Raw genomic sequence first — 24,902 nt, 5'->3', positions numbered from 1 at the left:
ACAAATAAAATCTTTAAAAAAAAGAGTTCAAGGCGCTTTAGTCTTCTTGTGGGGGACTGTTCTGAAGTGTCGTTTGAACGGGCGCTCCTCAAGAAGCAGACGGTCCCCAGTGTCCCCGTTACAGTGGCGTGCGAGGGCCACTGTAATGCGGTCTCTCTCGGGGCCAGTGTCCCGTCGCACACACAGGAAATGGAAACGTTCCGTGTGTGGCCACGATTCGCTTCTCATTATTCACCGGGTAGCAAATCATTCAGGAGTCCACTTATTATGTCTCTTGGAAATGTATTTCTTTGTCTTAATGATTTATTACGTTTGGTCTAATCTAAACTTTTTTGTTATTAAAATTCTCTTTTCAATATTGGAATAATTTCTGTTGTTCATTTTTCACCTTTATTGCTTATAAATTGCTTTTTAAATATTCTATTAATTTTCGGTGTGTTTTCTCTCAGCGCTGTAACACATTGTAAAGTGTCAAAAAAGGCACTTCTTAAACATTCTCGCATAAGGGGTCTGTATGTCCTCAATTGTCTTGTTGCAGCATTCCAAAATATCTCTTCAAATGGCAGTTAAATTGGCATATTCAAGTCCTGTCCACTTTTTGAATAATTTTTTGGCATTCCTATTGTGTTTGGGTTTCTTTCTTAAATTGTTGAAACATAATATTGTTACATCCACAGTGCAAGGCTTGGGCAGATTTGTCATGGCATCTCTACAACTGGACTGTTCCCAGGCATGTGCCCTGACTGGGAATCGAACCTGCAACACTTTGGTTCGCAGCCCGTGCTCAATCCACTGAGCTACGCCAGCCAGGGCCAGAAAACACAACTACTGCAAACGCTCACTGAAGTTAATGGCTTTGGGCCTTGTGCTGGCAGTTTTTTCTTCTGTGCCATTACAGAAATGAGAGGCACTGGGCACAGAGACTATGATATTTGTGCCACCGAGCCAGGTGACCTGGGACAGGAGGAGGGAGGAGGATTCCTGGAAATCATTTCTGCCCTAGACTAGCTGCCAGTCACTTAACGTTAGGCAGAAGCAACTGTGAACCACCCGCTTGGAACCTACGAGAGCTGCGCTGACACCAAGCCTGATCTCCCCCAGCCAGCTCTCCCAAGCTGTGGCGGCCACTCCCGTCTACCCCTCACCAGGGGAAGTGCCACTCTGGGACAGCGGTCTCGCGGTCGGACCCGCGTGTCGATGTCACGCGTCCGTTCTGGGGAATGCAGTTCAACTACTGTCTCTCCAAACGCGTGTCCCAACCTGTCCTTCCTCTTTCCTCCTCTGGGACCTGATGGCAGGCGTGTGGGATGGCTGGACGGCATCTCACGGTTCTCTCAGCTTCTGCTTCGTACTCCCCGCCCCCCCCTCCCCCCCCCCCCCCGTTGGATGGAGAGCGTTTGCACTCACGTATCCTCAGGTGCACCAGCCCTTTCTTTTGTTCAGGGCGCTCCTAAGCCCTCTCCCTGAATTATTTACTCTGATACTGCGTATTTCAGTTCTGTCATTTCCATCCGGTTCTTTTTGGGGTTTCTATGTCTCGGCTACTATTCTTTATATGTTTGCCCATTTTGTCCTATATTTTTGCCCATTTTGTCCTATATTTCCTGCTAAAAGTGTTCACACATATTTTACTACATCTGAAGTATGTAAATGAGCACAGGCCGCTTCTGGGTTTTTCTGTGGGTCTGTTCTTATTGACTGTGTTTTCCTCTTCATTATGGGCCATATTCTCCAGCTTGTGCACGTCTTGCAGCTTCCACCTGTCTTCAATGGTACATGTGGCTGTGTACGACAGAGCAATGGAGACTGGACGCCCCCCCCCCCCCACCAGCACTTTCTTTTTCCCCAGGAAGCTCCTGTCCTTCTGTGAGTGGAGCGTCTCGGACTGGGGTCCGCTCTCTTCCGTCCCCTGGTTAGCTGAGCCCAAGTGGGATGGGGTGTGCCTCTGGTTTTAACTGTCTGCAGCGCGGGCCCCTCCCTCCATCTGGGCCGTGCAACCTGCGAGCACCGACACCGCAGTCTCTCCGGGGTTTTCGGGGTCCTCGCTGCCTCCGCCCGGCTTCCCGCCCCCCCACTCCGTGCGCTTCTGTGGGAGGGCGTCTGCGGATGCTGGGGCGCTGCCGCAGGGACTCCTTCCGACTCGGGCCCACACTCCGGCTGTGAGATGCTCTGTCCCTCTCTCCCCGTGGACTGGCTTTTCTGCCCTCGCGCGTCCCCAGACTTGACCCTGTGCCCCGGGAAAGGAGGGGCCGCTGGTCTGAGCTCGCCCGCCCGAGAGGGGCCCCATGCCTATCTGAGTTTCGGTCTGTTCGGTCTTCTCCGATCCACAGGCCAGCGGCGGTTTCAAAGACAAGGCCCATGTAGAGCTTGATAGCGCTTCGCTCTGCTGTGGCCGCGGTCTTTTGTGAGCTCTTACATTTCAATGGGGGTGGAGGGGGGAGCTCTTTATTTCTTTTTTACTTTGTTACATCCCCTCTTCTCCATCTTGTTCTTCTCAGCTCTTTCTTGTTTTTTTTTTTTTTTAAGATTTTATTTATTTATTTTTAGGGAGGGAAGGGAGGGAGGGAGGGAGAGAGAGAGAGAGAGAGAGAAACATCAATGTGCAGTTGCTGGGGGTCATGGCCTGCAACCCAGGAACGTACCCTGGCTGGGAATCGAACCTGGGACACTTTGGTTCGCAGCCCGTGCTCAATCCATTGAGCTACGCCAGCCAGGGTTTAGCTTTTCCTTGTTTTGTTTACTACTTTCCATGCGCCTTCTCATTTGGCTCTTGTTTCTGAAAAAATTTCCACTGGGCCCTCGAGTTCTGCCCCGAGGTCGGTCTGTCACCTGGCCTTCCACATCGGGCCTTTCTGGACGTTTCCAGCTGTGGCTGAAGTTGTCCTTGAACGGCACCTGCTGTTTTCTTAGCCTCTTGGCTGCAGTTCGAACACCAGGTTGCGTTTTCATCGGCCTGGCGCGGCGTGCCTTCCTGCTCCGCTTTCCTTGTCTGTCGGGACAATGCTATGTTCTTACCCTCTTTTCCCTTGTAGTAGCTTTACATTGGAGTCGACCACAATCCCTTTCTATTGCGCGCTCTCTCTCTCTCTCTCTCTCTCTCTCTCTCAGTAAAATGAGTATTTCTGTATTTTAAGAGGGAGAGACAAGACAAGACAAGTTTTTGGCTCCACGGCTCGAGCACTCCCTCTTCTGCCGCTTTTGCAAAGTGATAAAAGATCGCCTGTGCCTTCCGAGACCTGGGACCTGGCACTGGGATCCCGGGCCCCCAGGTCCTGCCTGCGTCATCGCTTTTCTGTGCACAGTTGGCCCCTCACCGTGGCGCGGGCACTGGCGACAAGCAGCTCCCACGCGCTGTTCCTGAGGACTTTCAGTCCGCCTGCGCCCTCACGGTCAGAGCATGGCCTCGTGGGGCCCAGTCCTCCCCCGGGACCCGATCCTCCGCCTCCGCAAACCGGACCTCCGAGCTTTCCGGGAACGTGGGTCAGCGAGTGCTGTTGCCGGCTCCTGTTTGCGGGGCTCTGGGGACCCCTCGCTCCCCGTGGGCTCAGCCGCTCCGCTGCACGGGTCTGGCTGCAGCCATGGGCCGTCCACCTGCAGGCTCCTCTGATGGGAGTCGCCGGGAGACCTCGTCACTGGTTATGCTGGAGAAGTTCCGAAGTCTCTGATTTTGATACACTGGCTGCCTGGTGTGTTTTCATGGTGGAATTCAGGGGGTATTAAAACACGATGCCCTACTGTCTTCCCAGAATCCTTGTCGTAATTATTTTCAAAGGATTATTTTTAAACCCCTCAAGTTACTGATGGTTCTCTACCAATGCCACGCATTTGGGGTCTTTCCAGAGGGGATGGTTTTCTCCCAGCTGGGTGGTCAGACGAGGCCGTGTCCCCTGCCGTGACTGTCTGCACGGGGCCCGGCCGCCCTGGCCCGGCCCCTCGTGGCCTGGGTGTCCTCTGCTTCGCGCTGGCTGGGCCAGTGCTCCCGAGACTCGCATGTGGAGGTGCTGACCCTCGGAATGGGGCCGTATGGGAGACAGGGTTTTAGGACTGCCGGCAGGTGCTGGCGTGGGCCCGAGTCCAGCCTGACTGGTGTCCCTGTAAGAAGAGGGCGTGGGGACCCAGGGCGGGACAGCGGGACGACCCTGCGAGGACCCGGGGAGCAGTGGGAGGTCTGCAGCCGATGCGACCCACCCTGAGACCCCTTGACTGCGGGCCTCTGCCCTCCAGACTGTGAGAAGACACTCTCCTGTGGTTCAGGCCGCCTGCCCCGTGGGGCTGTGCCGTGCAGCCCGAGCGAGCGGGTTCCCTCTCCATGCCCCCCTGCACGCCCCCCACTTGTGAGCCCCGGAATCCGTTCCCACCCAGTTCATGAAATCCCGAGTCGGAAGACTATACCAGGGCTCTCTGTTCACTCTCGGCATCTAGGCATAGCTCCCTAGACCCTTCACTCCATTTAAAAACTCATCTTGTGGAAAGAATACGCTGTAATGGTTTTTTATTTTACTTGGCGTCCTTGGCTCAGGCAGAACCAGGAGGTGACTGACCTTTTATCTGTTTTCTTATTATCTGTTTCTGTTAGAGTTGTACCTCAAGGTGTTTGAATTATATTGAATATGTCCTCCTCTCTGTCTCTCAAAGGCTTTCTGGGGGGGGGGAGCGCGGCAGGAGGAGCGCGGGCCTTGCAGGCCGAGAGCGGGGGAGGGGGCGCAGACCTGCTGTCTGCTGCGCACGGTGGGGTGGCGGGCACCTAGCACCTCTCGGCCTTTGCTTCCCCCCCTTTAACGGCGAAATGATATCCTTTCTTGAAGGATGCGCCTGAGGGTTATACAAGATAAGGCTGTAGTTTGTTTTCCGGCTCATAGATACTCCATAAATGCTGTTTTCCATTGTCCTCTTCCTTCCCGCAACCCCAGTGAGCCAGAGAAAAACCAGTTACGGACGGAAGGAAATTCCAGTGGAAACTTGTGTGAATTACTCCCTGATACATTACTCCCTGCGCCCCCCAAATAAATATCCTCAGCAGGAGTTCCAAGAGGCGCCGCCTCCGAACCAGGACGCACACCGGGGGACTGTCCGGCCAGCAGCTCTGTGCGTGCAGCGCCGCCTGCAGAAACCGGCCTTTCGGGCCTGGGACGGCGCTGTGTCCATGCGGCATCCAGCCAGCTGCTGTCCCCCTAGTGGTCGGCGGGCAGTAGCCCACCTCCCAAAGGGCGAGAAGACATTTCCTGCTATCTTTTGCTGGGCAGAACGTTCGTCCTTTTTCCTGATGGACAGAGGCCTGGGCAGGGTCAAGGCCAAAGTGTGAAATATTGGGGGGCGGGGGGGCATGGAACGTGCATGCGCCGGGGCACAGAGGGGCTGAGAGAGGAAGGAAGGCTCACTGTATGAGGAGGCACACCTTGGAACGGTGTTCTTAAGGCACAAACCATTTCACTCTGCAGAGAAGTCCCTACCAAACGGCGCGCGTGCACCTCTCAGCAGTATTGAGTTCTACCGTCTGGGCACACTCGCTTCTTATTTCTTTAAGGAGCAAAACAACACAGATGCCGGCAAAGCTCCTCCCCAGGATCCCTTTCTCTTCCCTGTCTACCCGCCCCCCACCCCCGGTTACCCCCATTCAAATTAGATTCACCGTTAATGGTACCTAAAACTCCCGCCAAGGTCCACGTGGGAGCCGCGTGTTCGCACGTGCTCACCAGCGGACTCTGACGCAGGGCTGGCGACCAGAGGGCGGGGCCGCTCTGGGCGGGGTCGTGCTCTCCCCCCGCCCCTCCCTGTGGGCCGGCAATTGTGCGCATCCCGGCTTGGCGCTGCGGGCGTCTGATTGCCGCGGCCTTCCCGCTGTGAGTGTGTGTGTGTGTGTGTGTGTGTGTGTGCTGTCACGTGAGGTGCTCAGGGGCTGCGCCACCACCTTCTCCGAGGTGTTGCAACCCGAGCCAGGACTGGGGAGTCTGGGGCATCTGGACTGAACTCAGTGATGCCAGGCGCGCCGTCGCCCCCTGTTGGTGCAGCGCGGGGCGCCCTGCTCTAGCTAAGGTCGCTTCTCATTTCCCTGAGATTTCCAGTCCTTTGTAACCTTTTGACCTTCTGATTTGGGGGGCTCAACTAGCTAGCATGAGAGCGACTTTAGGGAAGGAATGACAACGTTCAATCATGCCCAAAATATTCGTCTCGGGGTGGTGACAAGCGGAATGCTGCTAATGAAATAATTGGAAGTGGCCGCTCCGAGGGTCCTCAGTCTTAATAATGCTGACATTCTTAATTTGGGGTGACAAATGCGACTGACAGGCATTTTGACAGCCAGACCCACCAGAAACAATTATTTTACAGTTAGAGGAGTACCAGTCAGGCATTCAAAGCTTCCGGAAGTTTCTGTTAGCTAATGGGTACCGGGCGCATGGGCATCTCGGTTTCAGACATCTGAGGGTCTGAACACGCCGGGGAGGATGCCCAGGCTGCGCTGTGCAGACGGACGATGGGATGTGGGCCTGAACCGTGGTTCCGCTGCCTGTTAGCCGCCGGGCCTGGCGCAGGTCCCGGAAGCTTTCTGAGCCGCAGTTTCCTCATCTCTGAAATGGGTGTAATCACGTCCAGCCCTGCAGGTGCCGCGGGGAGTCTTGTGAGTGAACGGACGTGAAGCTCTCAGCGCTGGCCAGCAGCTGGGGGCTGGAGGGGGGTGGGGGGTGGCCGGGATGTGTGCTCTGTGCTCCCTACCCGTACCCCCCCACCCCTCCGGCGGAGGTCTCAGGGCTCAACACGGCACACAGGCAGCGGCCTGGCTTCGTCCAAGTTGCCGTGTTTGAAGGATGGACGAGACAAGGGCTTAAGGCTCCAGACTTCGAGGGCGTCGCTTGCTCTAGCCGGGCCTGTGAGGCTGCGGGCAATGAGATCTGGAAAGACTGGGGGGTTGGGGGTAGGATCGGCCGCTTTCCGCTGTCGTGTGCTCCAGGAGGGACGGTTTTGCCACCGTGGTCCCAAACTTTCCCCAAGTCAATGGTGCTGCCTTGGGCTCTGCAGTTGGGCAGCCTGGGCCTCTGTGCTGTGCTGGGCAGTGGCCAGCCCCTGCTGCTGGGGCAGGCCCAGGGAGGACAGGCTGGGACACCAAGCACGGTCTGCTTCGGTCTCAGGGGGACAGTGAGGGCACCAGGATGGGTTGTGGGAGGCAGGCCCGGGTGATGGGGGCCGTGGGTCACTCTCCTGTCCCTTCTCCAGGTTCTGTGCTCAGGTTTTCTTGGGTGGACATTCTACACGGCCACCTAGATTTTTCGAGTGCAGCAGCATGAACGGTCTTTGATGACCATGTCTGTTGACTCTGACTGTGAACGCTAGGGTGATCCAGGAGCTTGCCTAACTGAGCTTTTGCTCACAGCCCCTCACGCACCCTGGCCACACCACTCAAGGAGGGGCTTGCTGAGGGTGCTGCAGCTCAGGGAGGAGAACGACAGACTCTCCCAGAGAAGCACAGAGCCTGGCAGGGCGAGCCCACCTCCTCTCTATGCCCGGGGCGGGTGCAGTAACCCCTGTGCCACCTTGGACCCCGCCCAGGGCGGCCCCAGTGAACTCAGAGCATGCACTGACTGCGGGGCCTCCTTCCCGGACCGTGAGCCACCGGGGCCGACGTGCACAGGTGCCATCAAACGCCGTTGCCCTGGGTGTGATGCGAGGTGCAGGCAAGTGCAGTTGGTGGACGGGTGGCAGGAGGTGGGGGTCCTGCTCTGACTGTCACTGCCGGAAAGGTGACTTCAGCCACCTGCCTCTCCTCCCGGCCTTCAGCTATGCAGTCTGGTGTGCCTCCTTAGAGTTCCAGGTCACTGTGGAGTCTCAGGAAGCAAGGAAGCCGCCCACAACTAGGTGGTGTCGGGCGTGCACCAGCGCCCCCTGCCAGGCTGTAGGCTGTGTGGTGGACTTCCAGACCGATCCGGCTTGGTACTGACCTCGCCCCCACCGCGCCGGGACCCCTGGTCCTGGGCCAGGTGACCCCTGGCACTGCCCGCTGCACTGTCCCTGGGGAACGTTTGGAAGCCTGTCACATCCCGGTGCCACCTGAGCAGGGAGAGTTGGTCCAGCATCCATATAACCTGCCCTGGCTCCGGCGCCAGGGTGACAACGTGTGGACGCCCTCCCCTCCTTCTCAGTGGATCTGTTCCCCTGGCCCCGCCTCCCTCCTCGAAAGGGATCGCTCAGAAGGACCCCGGAGCCCCTTCTCCCTCATGGGGCCCTAGGGTGTCTGGGGATGGGAACGGGGTGGGTTCTGCCCACTGAGAGCCCCTCCTAAGCCCGCCTCCGGCTTCCTGCAGACAGACCGTGGCCCCCAGAGGGTGGGTTGTAGCCAGAGGAGAGGCCAAAACAGACCTCCAGGCTGTTTATCATTTCCTTTTTTATTAAAATGTAACTAAGTGCAGCTAACACTTAGGCACGCAGGAAGAAAGAACAGGCACCACTCCCACATTCCCGGTTTTCATGTTGCCCCCTGTGCGTGGCCGGCCCTCCCAGCCCCCCAGGGTCTCCCTCCAAAGAGGCGGGTGCACAGCCAGCGCCTCTGGTTTGCTGCACGGGGGCAGCTGCCACGGGCCACAGAAGGGGATCACGTTTAGATGACATTCCAAGATGCTCCAGCTGTCCCCTTTGGTGGACAGGGCCAACCCCGCACCCCTGGTCCCTGTCCCTCCATCCACCTCCTTCCCTCTCCCAGAGGCACACGGGGCACTCGCCCCTGGCCCGCTCTTTCCTCTGGGTGGCCACGGGGCCCTCATAGGCGGATTTCAGGCCCTTCTTCCTCCCCACGATTCTCTGAGTTGGTGACACAGCCTGGACAGTGGGGGAAGAGCTCCCCACCCCAAGACCAACCACCCGGACTCGACCCCGGCATTGCCTCTAACTAACTTCTAGGTGGGCGGGTGACTTTGTCCCGCGGCACTTGTAGGTCACAGCCCTGCAGTGGGCACTCGTGGGCCCGCCCCGCCCCCGGCCACCACGAGACGCAGAGACAGTGCGTGCTCCTCCACCCACCCATTCCCTTGGGGACGTGAGGACAGGGCCTGTCCCTGGGACGATGACAAGGGTGCACTGTCACTGTCATGATGCCTCCCTGCCCGTTCAGGGCTCGACAGTGGTGTCTTCCTGGGGCCCAGACCCAGAGGGAAGGGGAGAAGGAGAGGAAGGGAGGGAGACAGAGAGAGGGATGGACTGAGAGACAGGGACAGGGAGAGAGACGGGGAGGCAGGTGGAGGAGGACGGGAGGAGGATGGGGGAGAGGGAAGAGAAGGTAATCTCAAACCAGCGACACTGTCCTTCAATGACATGTGGGAGGTCGGACTCCTTGGTGACCCTGAGGCTGGTGCGGCACGTGGGAACTCCCATCCCCACCCGCAGAGAAGGCCGCCCCCTTTGGACACACACACACACAAAACCAAAGCCGTATCAAAACCTCTTTTTATTGTTCCAGTAAAAACAAACAAAAAACAAAAGGGAAACACCTCAATATGTAAACAGTTTCCCCAGCACAGAGAGTTCTTAAAGACACAAGTGTTGTCCTGAAAAGATTTGGCGTGGGAGTGATTTCTCGTTACACAGTTTGTGCTTTCGCACGGAGCACGCGTTCGCCTCGCTGCGCGTGCGCAGACGAACTTGGAGTTGCACAGAGGGAGTTGCAGAAGGACCGAAAGGGGGGTCGGGAGCCAAACCCGTGCTGGGGCCCTGCCTGGCTCCCCTGTTCAGACAGCGTGGGGGGGAGGCCGGTCCGCTGTCTGCAGCAGCAGCCCCGGCTTCCCCAGTGCGGGGAGGGGCGGGAGCCGCGGCAGGGGTGTTGCGGGGCCACGCCCTCGGGTCCATCTCTCGGGGGTCGCTGTGTCGCTCAGCGGAGACTCGCTCTTGCGCGCTGTGTTGGCGAATGTCCGTAAACCTCCCCCGGAGTGGCCCTTGCTTTGTGAGCTCGCTGGCCACAAAGGTTACCACTAAAGGCCACTGAAATTCCGCTGCGTTTCACAGATTCACCGAATCATTTCAGTCTGTTGGACAGTTTTGTCAAGGAGATTTTGCTTTTTTCCCACTGCAAGCTATTCTTTTTCTTTCTTTTTCTTTTTTTTTTTTTTAAAGTCAGTCCTAAAGGCCTACGAGCACTCGGGCGGGTCTGTTAATACCCGCTGCTGCACCTCTCCTTCCCAGGTCGGTGTCCCTGAGGCCAGAGTGCCCCGTCTTCTGCAGTTTCACCCCAGTTTTCAAAATGCATGTTGAAATGCACCCCATCAGGCTGGCCCGGGCACCACCCCCAGACCCGCTCTGCCTCTCCCACGCGGGCCCCTCAGACGGAGAGGAAGCCCCCCGACCCCCACCGGCCTTGGGTCTCCGTCTCCCGGATCCCACCCTGGGTCAGGGAACGTCCGGACACGCGTCCCTTCCTCCCCAGGCCGCCGCCCGTGGTTGCTTCCTCGGAGCTGACCCGCCACCTCTACATTTCAGAGCCCTTGTTCCCCTTGATCCGACTGCCTTGTTCCTACCCAGGGCGAGGCGGCGGCCCTCCTTGCGCCTCCGGGTCGTGGCTGGGGAGGTGGGGGTCCGTGTTTGCTCACAGGGCTTCTGTGGGGTCGGCGTTGCCCGGGGTGGGAGCTGGGAGCTGGGAGGCTGTAGGCTCGTGGAGGGCGCAGGCGGATGAGACTGTCTCTCAGAGTCTCCGCAATGCCTGGTCTGGGACGTCGCCCACCGGACCGCCCGTGTCTGGGGGCCAGCGCTCGGTTTAGCCAGTAGGGGGGTGGAAACCGGGAAAACGCAGGGCATCAGCCAGCTTCTAGAACACTCCCAGTGGGGCTCTGTCCCTGCCTCGCTCCGACGGGCTGCTCTGGTCCGAGAACAGAACTGCAAGTGCGCTCCGGCGCCCGGCGTGGGCGGACTTCAAGGACCTTGATAACGAAACATGGTCCTTCTCTGGAGGATGCGAGCATTTCGTCAAAAGCTCAAGTTCTCAAAAGAGTTTCAGGGGACAGTGTTGAGGAGCAAGCGCGTCTGTGCCTTGCCTCTTTTTAGAAAACGTGTGTTTTCTGGGGAGGGATCTGGAACTGGATGAGCCGCGAGCACCCTGGGGGCGGCCCAGCTTGGGGAGCCAGTCCTGGGCTGGGGGGGGGGCGGGGCGGGAAGGGGGCGGCTTTGTTTTAAAAGGTTCCTGACAGCCCCCGTGTCAGAAGAACCATGAATGTCTGCGCACACGCAACCCGCAAACTACATGAAGATTTATCTTCAATTTCATAGACTCGGGATTTAAAAAGATGGTTAACCTACTGACTTTCCGGAATAATTTTCTCTCTGTCTCAGGAAATGGCTCGCAGAACCAACCTCATGTTTTCTGGGCCATGGTAAACATTTCAGGCCTTAGGATCGTGCTGTTTTCTTAGGAAAGGCAAATACAACAAATTACCTTTCAATTACTAGTGGAAAAGAGTGATATGGCTGAAATCAGGTTTTTAAAAAAGAATTTGTAAGTAAAAATTTTAAGTCACTCCGGTTCGTAGTTAGGCTGCTATGGGAACACTGTTTAACTATTTGTTTGGGGTCAACCTTCGTCTTTTAGGCTGAGTTTATTTAGTGACTAATAATAAGCCGGCAGCTTTCGGACATGTGCTACGTCCGATCATGTGCATTTTGTTTTGGAACCTATTATTTGCAAGGCGAACATGATGTGGGTGTGGAGATGATGGCTTAAAGGATCTTTTTTTTCGTAGGGGCAATTTGGCCACCTGAGCACACGCTGTCCCAGGATAAAGGCTGTCCCTAGGGACACCCTGTGCACGACAGGCTGAAGGAGGACTGTCTGCTGGGTTGTCACCCTGCCTCACCTTGGCCTCCTCCACGTCTGCCACAGAGCTGCCTTCAGGACCTTAGATCCAGGGCTTCTGTCGGTTCTCCTGGGGACCCCACGGAGAGAGCCAGGCTGACGGGCCGCAGGTTGCCATGGCAGCAGCCACGCGCGTCCTGGGTAACCAGGCACTTAAGGGTGCTGGGTGTCCCCCGCCAGGGCACAGCCTGTGCAGACAGAGCGGGAGGACGGACCACTTTGCCAACACAGGCAGGACTTGGGTCCTCGTTTCAGAATTGCAGTGTGTGGGCTCCGCCTGGGCCCTGGGTGGCTCTCGTTCTCCATGCGGAACCACCGGGGTGGAGAAAGGTGCCCAGGGCCGCCTCTGGCAGGCCGGCCGGCCTGACCAGTGTTGCAGGGGACGAGCAGACTGCCCTGGAGAAAGAAGTCCAGCCGGCCTCTGGCACGAGACCCCTTGCTGTGTCTGTGGGGAATTACGGGCTGGTGTCACGGTGCCCAGCCAGCACTCGTGGGCTCTCTGGGGGCCCGTGGGGCAGGAACACACTCTGACGTTTCGGATCTCAGGCGGCCAGACTGGGGACACACTGCGTGCTCAGTTAAAGCTGGTGGTGGACAAGCAAGCGGGAAGAGACGGGACTGGTCCCAACCCCAGGTCCCCAGCTGCTGCTCGGGAGTGGCGCGGACACTCGGCAGAAGGGGTCTGGAGAACAGCTGTGGGTGGGGAGCAGGGGAGGACACTCAGACAGAGGAGCTGGGCACCAGGCTTGGACGATCACCTGCGGTGACCTGCGAGCTGTGTGGCACCCGGGGACGTAATCAGTGGTGTCTCCGAGTGTGGCCGTGCAGGGTCCGTGGCAAATAAAGGGGAGGCGTGGCCTGGCTGTCCTCCCTGGCGGCTCTGTCAGAGGAAAGGGCGGGGGTGTGGGGTTTCTCGGCCAGGGCGGCATGTGTTTTGGTTGTGTGGGGTGGGGGGTTGCACAGATCAAGCCCCTGCACTCACAAGGAGGGGCAGGGTCAGACGACCTAGGGAGAGAGCTGGGACTGCCCAGTGGACCGGCTGAGTCTGCGCTCACGGCGTCAGGAGACCGCACCGCGACGATTCCCGGGAGTCGAAGAACGAGACGTGTGAAGGGGAAAAGCGCGGCAACGATCACCGTGGAAAAGGAACTTGTTCGGACTCCCTGGAGCTCACTCGGTTTACACAGTAGTCTTGTTTGATTTTAACTTACGTGTGGGTGGGGCACCCCGGCGCACAGGGGCTCCCAAAGGTCTACTTTACTTCTTCTATGTGGGGTGGGGGGGCTCATCATCCCTGACCCCAGTGGGTGGTGCTCTGTGGGGGCGACAGTGCTGGCCAAGGTAAGTTTGGAAGACACGGGGTGCCCGGAAGGCATCGCTGGGGGTCGTTGTCCCGATGGGCAGGAACTGGACCTGGAAGGAGAGGCTCTCCCAGGAGGGGGCACGCCCCCGGCCCAGGCTTCCGGACCACCCAGGGCTGAGCTGGGGAGGGTATCTGTCTTACCCCCTCCCGTGGGCAGCAGTGCCGGGAGATGGTGGCAGAAGGGCACGTGCCGTGGCCGGACCTGTGGACGGGGCTCCTTCCCTTTCTCTGCGAGTGCTGGCCGTGGACCCAGAGGTTCTGGTCTCGCACGGCTGAGGGGAGCCCCTCTCTCTGGGTCTAGCTGCTCCAGCTCCACTGTGGGGAGGCAGCCAACACTGGTATTCTCCGTGGGCAGTCAGCCCGCCCCGGGGCTCGCGTAGCCAGTGAGGTCTGGCCTGCGGCTGCTGGGCTGTCTCTCTCCTTCGGATGGACGTTTTAGGACTTCTATCAGGTTTTTGGAAATGAGGATGAATTGCACATTGATGTCACTAGTGCCTGACATTTACGTGGCCTGAGAAAAACACGCTGCCCTTTATATGCTTAGAAAGACCGGCCGGCTGGTGTCCCGGTGCCCATGGTCAGTGCTAACGTCAGTTGCATTTGTCAGCAGGAACATTTCCTTCTCCGAAATCAAGATTTGTTGCCTGTGTGGTCACAGCTCTCCCGCCAGCCCCAGAGCACAGTAGGTTCCTACAGGGCGAGGCCGGTAGCGTCTGAAAAGAAGTTTGTAAGTCCCCTTTTCACTGGCGATAACTCTCCATCACCCAGTCACGCTGAGCGCCACCGAGAGTTAACCTTGTGTGTCTCTAAGTGCTCTGCCCCCCTCCCCGGAGCGCTCCTGTGTGAACTGGGTGGGTGCAGGGACGCTCTTGCACCAAGGCAACGAGGCCAAGTGAAAGTCTGGCTCCTTCTACTTGTATGTAAGTGTCATGGTGTTGGACTCTGAGATGTCCCCTTCCCGCCCAGTGATGACGCTGTTCCGTGCTGTCTCGGGGTTGCTGAGTGCCCCGGGGGGCAGGCCTCGTCACCTCCTTAGTTTTAGACCCGGGACCAAACCTATGTCACTTTCCATCTTTATCTGCAGGCAATATGACATCACTGATTTGCTACAATTTTTTTCTCTCTTTCGCAATGTCTAGGGAAGCGCTTGGAAGAGAACTGATGTGTTTTTCAGTACGACTGGAGGTGAAAAAACTGAGCTAGGCTGACCCCTCGGCTTTGGAAACACCATCTTAGACCACGAGTGGGTTTGCCTCAGCGACACTCAACAATGCCATTTGACCTTGGCTTATCCCAGAACCCCGTTGTCTGGGCCTCCTGCAGCCAACGTTCCTGTCATTACCCATCCTTTCTGCTTCAGCCTCAGGAAGCAGCAGACAGCCCAGTAATAACCCTTTGCTACTCCTGTTTCTTCCTCACTTCTTTTCGAAGAACCTGCTGGTTTTCCAAGAGAAGCATTGGATTCCTTTTTTGCACATATGAAACTTCTAGCCGAGCTACCGGAGGAAGCCAGAACTGGTACGACTGACCCCGAACAGCAGCTCAGGGCCCCTCTCAGCGCGTTGATCGCCTGCAGGCCAGCGGAGACAGCTCAGGAGACTGTCCGGCCCTCCGGCCAGAGAGGCCAGAGAGCGGAGGAGAGAAAGCTGGTGTGTGTGTGGGGGGGGAGGGGCAGGCTGGGCGGACGTCCCACTGCAAGTCCCGCTTGCCCCGCTGAGCGGGCCTGTGGTGGCCCGACCGCGCAGGTGAGTGCCAGTGTGGGTGCCACTGAAGCTCTCGCTCAGCTTCTGGCCCAGGAACTCCCACTGCTTTATTGCTCAGTGATGAGTCCTCTGACACCACTTTCTGAGCTGGAAGGCTCGACCGTGCCGGAACGACGGTTCTGAGAAGGGAGAGGTTTGTCTCTGGGACCCGACTCTATAGGACGGGATGCTCGGGGGCCTGTGGAGCGGCTGTCCCTCGCACCAGGAGATGTGTCATTGTTTTCTTTGGATGGACCTGTGAGTGACTGGTAGATGTGTACTGGCAAAGACCGCCATTGTTCTCAGCTGTCCAGGGATCTCTTAGTGCTAAAGCGTGATACTGAACAATGGGTAGTCCTTGAGGGTCCTGACAGTGTTTAACAGTACAGTGCCGGGGCCAGCAAACGGTCCCTCTGGAGTCCAGGCGGTAAATGTTTCAGCCCCTGGCTGTACGGGCTCAAGGCTTCCTTTTCCTAGCCACCCCTCTGAGGAGTGTGTTAGCAATAACCACAGATAGGTGTGCCCGTGTTCCAATAAAACTTTATTTATGGACACTGGGTTTGGGATTTCATGTAATTTTCACATGTCACAAAATATTCTCCTTTTGTTTTAGCCCCCCCACCCCTCCAAATTTAAAAATGTAAAATCATTTCTAGCCTGGCAAGGGTGCCGAATGCAGGCAGTGGGCCAGGTTTTGTGAGCAGATTTGGTTTGCCGACGACACTTTTGTGGTAAAAGGAGCCCAGCGCGTGAGCTTCTACCCCTGGATTTGTGACCAGGTCTGGGAACCATGGGGCGGTCACCCAATCTGCCCAGACCCTCGATGTCCATTTATAAAATGTACATTCTAATTCTCAAGCTCTCCTGGCAGGTTAGAATGAAATGAAATAATTCGGACCAGCGCTCTGAGTGCTTCAGATGCTGCGCACAGTGGGGCTCGATACGGCTTTGTTGTTATCGTACCTACTGTGCTTCGTCAGTGTCTCAGAGTGGCCTGAGGGGGTTTTGACTGGCAGGCGACAAGCTGTATCCGAAGCTCTGGAGACGCCCGGGGGGGCAGAAGGATTAGGAAGAAGTGTGTTTCACTCCGTTTTAAGTTAAAGGATCACATTCCCTTAAATGTAGATTGGCCAGGAGGTCTAGAAACCAGGTAATATTATTATCAGTGAATCGTCTGTGATGAGCGTCCTGCCTACATCTTTGACGTTGTAGCCGTCCCCTGAACGGAACTGGTGGAAGATAATGTGTATTGTGTACGTAGGACATGTAACTGTCAACTACCCTTTCGGCTGCTCTGGATCACACAGAGCATCACCCGAGTCAAGGAAAGAAAGATTGAAAAGTAGACAAATGGCAAGCTGTCTTGAAAAGGACTATGAATATTTTAAAATTTCTAAAAAATCTCAAATCACTCTGCTAATCAAATGATTTCACATTCTATCGGTGAGTTCAAGTAGTTTCCTAATAGCCTTTTTATCATCTTTTCCTCCAGCAGCTCCCACCCTTATCGACAGTTTGTGAGCACCCCTAAGATCCCTGCTTAAATGCAAATACAGAAGCAAAGGCGAAAAAGTAAGAAACCTGAAATGTAGGAAAACACAAGGAGGGAAGTGTAAGGACATCGCTTTGGAGACTGCAACATTTAGGCTTTCTATGAGGTCAGAGATGATTTTTTAATTAGAATGGAATGGAACATAGACATTTTAGAGCCCTAGTTTGGTTAAACCTGGAAGAGAAAATTGTGCTTAAGAGATAGGTTGACATGTTCAGAGACAGCCGGACTTCTGTTGGGGGACGTAAGTCACTGAACTAAGGGGGTGGATCTGGACCTGGAGGACGGGGGAGAAGGGCCTAAGGGAGGGACCGATGGAGGCAGGGAGTGGGCACAGAGCTCCTTCCCGTGGACACAGCGCGGCTGCGCGCTGGGCCGGCCGGGCTGGAACACCTGGGTCCCCGGGAGAGCAGAGCAGCGACCTCACGTCACTGCGGGTGTGTGTCGCTCACCCGGGAGGACAGCAGGAGACACAAACAACGGTGTTAATCACACGGAGTGGACTGTAAGGGAACAGGTGCTGCTCCGGTCGGAGAGCGTGGCACGTGGGTGGAAGTGGGAATCTGAGGGTCTCAGCCGCCCTTGCGGTCACGCTTCGAGTGGAATCTGCCCTTTTCTGCAGATTGGGGTCCCCCGAAGCAAACCATTAACCCTTTAGTTCAAAGTGCGTATCCTGTGACTCCACCACGGTTTTACGGAAAAGAGACTCCAGTACACCAACCGAACAGACCAGGGTATCGAGGGGGGAGGGGTCCTCCGTCGTTATGGGCACTGTCGCACTAAGCTGGGCTGATCTGTTTTCATGGCACTCGGTCTGCTAACAAAGTGAGTGAATGGGGGCCAGGAGGGGAGTACGGGGACTGGACATCGTGGGGCTCATCTTTGCTGAACTGTCGTAATGAAAAATGCCACTCAGTACGTGCTGCTTAGAAAAGTCAGTCTGAAGGAGCCGCTTTCACTGCCACATGTGAACAGTTGACACAAAAGACACCGTGAAACGGTGTCACCAGTAATTGTAGAAAAATAGACGTTTGATCGGGACATTCTAGCAAAAGGTTCTCCTGGAACATCCTCGTTTAAAGATTCGGAGGCTCACGTTACAAAAACGAGATTTGGTGCATGTTCTGTCTCCACCTACAGCGACACCACAGACAGGGGGAGGGGGAGGGCCTCGCCCGGGTGCCCGTGGCAGACGCAGGGCCGCCGTGTGCGTGACCGTGACCGGAGGGCTGGCCAGGCTCCTTGTCCGGCTGATTGTGCTAACGGGCCCGAGCTGCGGCTCCCCGGACGGCAGCGTGTGCGTTGTTCTTTACGCCTTAGCAACGGGCTGAAGAAGGCCCAGTGAGTCTTCTAGAGCGAAATCAGCAGACGCGCCGCACCCCGTGCTCGACTTTGCGTGGTGCTACCACGCCTAGCCCTGCAACTTCTGCAACTCTGGCGACGCTGCAGGGTCCGCGCCCTGGGGCCAAGAGCGCCCTCGGTAAGGCTACGCGGAGGTAAGGCCACGGCACCTCCCCACAGCCTGGCAGGAAGGGTAAGGGGCTCCCTCCTCCTCTTGGACGCCAGCCTCCTCCTCGGGGTGTGGAACGAAGAAGGGATTCAACGGGACGCTCGGTGCAGAAAGTGAAAGGCTGGCAGACAGGGCAGGGCTACGGCCCGCAGTTTCCTGTTCCGTCCAGTCCGCGCCGCGCAGCAGCCGTCCGGGCGCAGAGTCTTGGAAATGGGAGAGGAGAGACCCCCCTTGTCAAATCGGGGAGCTGCTTTCCTCAGCGCCGTGACCTGCTTCTCGGTCGACAGGGTCCCTGCGCCGAGGCGATGGCCTGGGTGGTCTGGTTGGGACCACAGGGAGGGCCGGCTGGTTTGAGTCCTTCGACCTCCGTGGGGCAAAGCCTCAAGGTGAGCACAGCTGTAGGGGCTGAAGATGAACTTGAATCCAGTCAATGGGTATTTATGACGCGAGACTGCATTGGGGAACGAACAGTTTAAAATCGTAAAATGAACGAGAAAGGTCTGTGACAGTGCAAAATCTCCACCTGCCCTTTTGTCTAAGATTCTCTTCCTTGTCTTTTGTCTTAGGTGAAAACATGTTAATACTGAAATTTAGATTTTAAGTACAAAATACCTTCCTCCCATCCTCCCTCCCTGTCTTTCCTTCCTTCTCTCTCTCTTTCTCTCTTTCCATTTATATTTGCAGATTAAAATGAATTAAGGCTGAAGATTTTTGTTTTCTTTTGATTAAGAGACACTTTGGATGTGATTTCTAACCTGTGGCCTACTCTTGAGAGATTTCTTCGACGATCACCAAGACTGTTGGACTAATCTTTGAATGTTGAACTCTGGTCATTTCATCACCATACAAGAATGAGAGGAAGAATAAATACTGATGCCGGAAGTGGGTGGATAAGCCCCCAGGGTCAGGGAGAGTGCCAGGTCAAGTCAAAGTGTATGGGGTCAGTGACACTACAGGCCTGTGTGGCTTGTGGCTGTGTGGTTTGTGGCTTTGGACCCAGCCATCCTCTGCTCTCTCGCCACGGCCCTGTTGTAATAGTCTGCAGTTCCTCCTGGCCACAGCGTGGAACAGCCAAACGACCTGTGGTTTTGTGGAAGAGTTCCCCTCACTGTTGCACTTGGGCAAAGGGCAAGGGCTCCTGGGAAAAGCATCGGGTGGCGTGCCAGAGAATGTCCTCCCGGACTTCTTCCCCGGGCTAGTCAGCGAGGCCCGTGTTACGTTTAAAAAAGAGACCTCGGTTTGTAAACATGTCACAGTATCTCAGTGTATGGGTGGTGGGTTTTGCCTTCTGCTGGACCTCCCCATGTCCCCCAGACCTATGGCTTATTAGATTCAATGGAAGGATCAGAGAGAGAACAGTGAGGCACCCGGACAGGCGGCCCGTCTGGGACACAGAACCAAGGCCATGCACTGAAGGGCCAGCGGCCGACGGGACCGGAGAAGTTCAGGAAACAAAAACGCCGGCACAGAAATGCCTACTGCACGTTGAGAATCGTTTTTCTTTTTCTTTTTTTTTTTTTAACATCTTATTCCTAAAGTGATATATCTAAACCTACGTTAATTATATATCTATATACAGTATTTAGAAGTTGTTTTCTACAGTACTTTTGTACATGCTGGGTGTTGGTACTAACTGCAACAGAAAGTAAGTCACAGAAGGCAGATATGTATGTACAGTGTGTTGTCTGGGCCTCGCCTGGGTCCTACCCCAGCACGGCCGCCCGGGGCAGCGCCCAGCCCCGGAGATGGGGCGTGCCAGGGTCCGGGCTCTGTGCCCCGCTGCACGGATGGGGAGGACCCGAGACCTGACGCGTGTCCCGGGTCAGGTCTGTGACCCGCTCCTCTGAGCGAGCTGCTGTGGCGGCGCCACACGGGCAGGGGGTGGCGCCAACCTCTAGGGGGCGGGCGTGTGACGTTTCGGGCCGAGACAGGCCCCCGGCGCCTGCAACGCCCCCGTGTCGGCCTCGTCCATCTGAGTACCCGAGACAGGGCAGGTAGATATTTCACACCTTTAAGATTTGTTTTCCGAGAATGCCAAAATTAAATGTAGATGAAGAGTGAAGTGGGAGAGACAGAAAGGCGAGAGGATGAGAGGCGAGGACAGGCTGTGGGGGGCAGGAGAGGGCGTGGCCCGGCCGGGGGGGGCGGGGCTACACTTTGGACTCGCTCTCCAGGTTGGCCACGTCGCCGTTCCTTTCCGTTTGCTCCTCCGGGTTCTTCTCTTCCTCCTCGGTCTCCAGCTCTGCGTGCTGGTTGAGTTTGCTGGACACAGACCAACTGAGGGGCAGCTCCGCCCTGCTGGCCAGCTCGGCCAGCTCTTTGGCGCTGAGGGCGGGCGTGCTGGTCTCGTAGGTCTCGTGGAAGCTGTTGTAGTCGACCTCGTAGAACCCGTCCTCCAGCGTCAGCACCGGCGTGAACCGGTAGCCCCACAGGATCTCGCTGGTGATGTAGGAGCTCCGGGCTTGGCACGTCATCCCTGCGGGGAGAGGAGCGGAGGGTTAGTGTGCGCACGCGCGGGTGGGCTCTCCACCCCCGCGGGGTGGGGTGGCTGCGGCTGCGCCTGCGCGGGCGGGGGGAGGGAGGCAGGACGAGGGGGGCGGAGCTCGTGGTGCAGACACGTGCCGACCCGCACGAGAGGCCGTGGCGGAGACTCCAGGCCTCCCCGTGTGGTTCGGGGGAGCCGAGTGAGGGTTCTGGGTCCCGCCGGGCCGCGCACAAACATGCGGGGCACAGGCGCGTGTACCCAGACGCGCACACTCCTGTGCCCGTGTCCCGTCGGCTCTTTGCTCTGGGAGAGCCCGGAGGTCACGACTCCGACCTCCCCCTGCTTTGCCCGAGTCCCACTGGGACTGGAGTGCTGGTCACACACCCAGGCGAAGTGTGCTGGGGACCTGCACCTCAGACGCCCTGTGGCTGGAGGCCACGTGTCGCTGTGGCCCTTGCAGTGCAGCGTCCCACAGGCCGCGACCGTGGCTCCCACGGGAGGCTGAGGGGAATTCACCCCGTTTCACTCCCCCCGGGCCCCGGCGGCGGTAGTTTGGACTGTGCAGCAGTGCGGCACCCTGAACCCCCCTCCTCTTCTTAAACACGAGGGGCCTTTTCCTGGTTGTGCGCAGAGACGCCGGCGAGTGCCTGGTGGCCGGGAGCTGGGAGCAGCTTCTTGTACATGCGAAGTGACAGAACGAGGGGGCCCCCACCTGTCCCCTTTGCAAGGAAAATGGGGCAGCAGGCCTGGTGCAAAGCGCGGGGGATGCAGTGGGTGCGCTTTCCCCTGAAATCTCTTGTAAAACTTCTCCGGACGCAGAGGCGTCCGGAGTCACTGGGTCCTGCGGGGGAGTGGGGGGGGGGGCGGGTTCCCGGGGCCCAGGCTTCTCTCAGGCGCCCACGGAAAACTTTAACACCTTTTAAAACCAGAAGGAAACAATAAACTTTTAGGTGGGAACATGTTAACATACTCATTTTTATATTAATAGAGTTGTTAAATGTAATAAAATTCACATTTTTTAAAACAGTATGTTTTTTTAAAAAGATTATGTTTTCGAGAGAGGGGAAGGGAAGGAAAAAACATCAATGTGTGGTTGCCTCTCATGCGCCCCCTACTGGGGACCTGGCCCACAGCTAAAGCCTGGGCCCTGACTGGGGATCGAACTGGCGGCCCTGTGGTTTGTAGCCTGCACTCAATCCACTGAGTTACACAAGTCGGGGCTAATTCACATTTTTTGATGGATCAGACCACCTATTGAGGTAAAGGTACCCTGGACTCACGGAAGTTCTTCTTCTTGCCTGGGTTCCTTCGTCCAGTGCTGGATACAGGCGACACCGGAGGCGGGGGCCGTGTGGGTGAGTGAATGCCCAGGAGCATTCAGGCTGCAGGGCCCCCGCAGCACTGTGCTGGCTCCTCGGGCTGGAGGAAGACCCCGGGTGCCAGGAACCGAGGCGAGGGGCGCGGCCCGCACTCCTGACCCCAGACCGAACGCCGCCCTCTCAGTGCTCCCCCCCGAAACGGGCCTGGGGGTGCTGCTCAGCCTCGCCTGCCTTCGTGGCCCAGAGGCCCCCCGTCCCCGTTTCCCACTCCTGGTTTGCGTGTGGGAGGGACGTGGGGGCAGGGGGCAATGGCTGGGACGGGACGTCCGGGCTCAGAATTAGGCGCAAACAGGACGTCACAGAGGCGATCAAATAACTTTATGGCTTTTTTTTTTTTCGTAGAAGAACTGCATGTCGATGGTGAAGTGACTAGAAAATTGAGATGGGCAAGTAAAATCCACCAAGACTGTCACTTCCGGCTGCACCAGCAACCACAGAGGACCAGAAATAAAAGTGCAATGATCAAAGTTAACATCGAAATGAATATCTAAGGTCAGCGGGGAACTGGCTGAAGGGAGAGCCGGAAGCCTGGGGTGGGCTGGGAAGGGCCAGCACAGCAGGCCCCGTGGTGGTCCTGCCTGCAGCAGCTCAGACTCAGATAGTCCGGTGGGGACTTCCAGAAGGTGGGGGCGGGGCACACACTTGCTCAGGTTCCCTGATGGCTGAGGGCTCCAGGTGGCTGACACCCAGCCCGGGGCCTGGGGCCTTCTGCGTGTGTGGTGGGGGAGGGGAGGAGAGGGCGGGTTCCTGCTGTTTTGGCCGGAGCCGCCTTAGTCACCCTGGTTTCTCTCGGTGTTCCTGCGGTGCACAGGCAGCCCTTGGGGACCCCGTGGACGTCAGGGCTTTGCTGACCACTGCTGTGGCAGGGCTGGCGGGGGGGTGCGCGGGGCAGCCACACACACGTGGTGCATCCTGCACCCGTGACAGCGGCCAGTGGCTCCCGGGCTCAGTGTGGCCCGGCTGCGCCCTCCCCACACCATGCAGCCCTGCCCACCACCCCTTCTCCTCGCCCCTGCATTTCAGGGAGCAACCTCACGCCTGGAGGCCAGCGCCTCTGCTCTTCAGGGGGTCCCCCCGTGGTGTGTCACGGTCCCAGGGTCCTGACTAGCTCCGTTCCAGAAGACATGTGCCCGGTTTGCACCTGCCACCCTCAGACCCCTCCTGACCACTGGCGGTATGACTTGATGCTCCCATGGGGTCACTTCTCTCTGCTGGGCCCTTCTCTGGGGGTTGCCATGGTGCTTGTGCCCCCTGCGGGCCCCAGAGCGGAGTCCCAGGGAGCATGGGCACAGCCCTGCCCTGCCCTGCCCTGCCGGAAGGTCTGGGGGAACAGTGAGAGGCGCTTCTGCGGTTAAGGAGGCAGATGGTACCCCTGCCCTGGTGCCCGCCCTGCCGTCCCCCACAGGCACGGGCTCCGAGGGCTCCACTCACCTGCTCCACGCCCCCCAGCGGTCCCCACTTGCCTGGGAAGCCCCCTGAGCAAACGGCCCTGGTGCGGCTCCCAAGGCCTGTGCGGCCTCGAGTCTCAGAGTCGATGGTGTGCGGCCGTGGGGGGGCCTGGACGTACCTGCCAGGTGAACGCACGTGCCCCAGGGACCCCCACTGGCTGGTAAGCAATGGGACGAGAGAGAGTTGTGTGTCCTGGGGGCTCCCTGGGGGGTCCTGCTCTGCACCGTGAACCCCGGGGGTGGGCGGGGAAGCGCCTCTGAGCTGGGGGGCCCTGCTCCCTGTCCCCAGGGAGCAGCAGCGCAGAAGCCTGCCCAAGCTGGTAGGGACCCAGCGCCCTCTTCCCCTTCCTTTAAAGGGCTCTGTCCCCAGGGCTGGGGTCTGTCAGTGGCGCTGTGAGACCCTGGGGGCCCCCTCATTTTCTGCATTTGGTGAAAACCATTCTCCTCTACTTTTGCCCTGTTGCTCCCGGTGCAAAGACAGTGAAAGGACGTGGCTGTTTCTCTTAAGTGACCATCTGGGCCACCCCCCGGTTGGCAAGGCCCCTGCACCGTGGGGAGCAGCTTCCGGGGCCACGGCCCGTGAACTCTGGGTCCGACGAGTGTCTCCCGTGGCTGCGCCGCACGCCGGTGAGGGTGAGGTGCTGGGCGGGGGTTTGAATCCGACCTGGCGGCCATCCGCGTTCACCGCGCCCTGCGGTGCTGGACTGACCCAAGCCTCGAGACTCATTTTTCTGACTCGGGTGTTTTCCCTGAACGGGAGGCTCTGTCCCTGTAAATACAGGTTCCCTCCTCACTCCTGGAGCCGCGCTGCGGTGCACGGGCGGGGCTGGGGGGGGGCGGGCAGCGCTGTCTACGTGCGGGACAGGCCCGCGTCACCGATTTCACAGCAGCCGCGCAGTGTGACCGAGACACTCATTCTAGGGATTAAGTGGAAAATGAGAGCGAGGTCGGAGCATCGCCAGCGTATGGCGGGGGTGTGCAGCGAATTAGACCAAGAGCCAGAGCGCGTGGTCCCCGAGGCCCGGCGTGACATCGCGATTTGGTGTGGGTGAGGAGACCAAGAGCTTCTGGGGACGCCTGCACAGGCGCATGCGTGCGGCTCTCCATGGGGCTTCTGTGGCTGTGCAGCCGCTCGGAGTCGGCCCCCGGGATCTGCAGCGCCGCGTGTCGCGGGGGAAGGGCTTCTCGCTCGCTAAGACGTGCGGCGGGCGGGCTCGCGTGACGCTGGAGTGCGACTTCCCGGTGCGGCGCAAAGCCCCGCAGCAGCGGGTGGTGATGACAGAGAGGTTCTTCTCTGCCTGTCTGCAGAATGGACGGAAAGAGACATGCGCCCCAATACCGTGCTCGTTCATAGGGACTCCCCCAGGCGATGCGGACCCCAGAGGCAGGGCAGGTGGGAAGGGGAGCGATGCCGAGGTCAAAAACTCCTCTGTGGTATGGACTTCTGCCTCCTCGGGGCTGGAAGGGACTTTGGAGGCCACCCCCCCCACTCCTGCTGTTATAGATGGGGAAACTGAGGCAGTACCCGCTTGCCCCCCCACACTGTCTGCCTGGCTGGTGGCACAGCCTGGGGCTCATCAAGACCCCCCCCAGTCCCCAGGC

At 58.0% G+C, this 24,902-nt stretch overlaps 1 protein-coding gene across 2 annotated transcripts in view; it reads right to left on the bottom strand.

Annotated features, from left to right (window-relative positions):
- Positions 1-20,138: 20,138 nt before the first annotated feature.
- The window catches only part of KCNJ6 (potassium inwardly rectifying channel subfamily J member 6), a 187,494-nt gene continuing 182,730 nt past the window's right edge, over positions 20,139-24,902 (bottom strand). For both annotated transcript variants that reach the window (XM_045852345.1, XM_045852346.1), the window contains exon 4: positions 20,139-20,464. In XM_045852345.1, the coding sequence (XP_045708301.1) occupies positions 20,139-20,464 (326 nt within the window). The remainder of the gene's footprint in view (positions 20,465-24,902) is intronic.

The sequence above is a fragment of the Phyllostomus hastatus genome, unplaced genomic scaffold (genome assembly GCF_019186645.2).
Source record: "Phyllostomus hastatus isolate PE091 unplaced genomic scaffold, TTU_PhHast_1.1 phas_contig_948, whole genome shotgun sequence".
Classification (NCBI taxonomy): Eukaryota; Metazoa; Chordata; class Mammalia; order Chiroptera; family Phyllostomidae; genus Phyllostomus; species Phyllostomus hastatus.
Note: the sequence above shows the minus strand (reverse complement) of the source record. Positions and strands in the feature narration are given on the sequence as shown.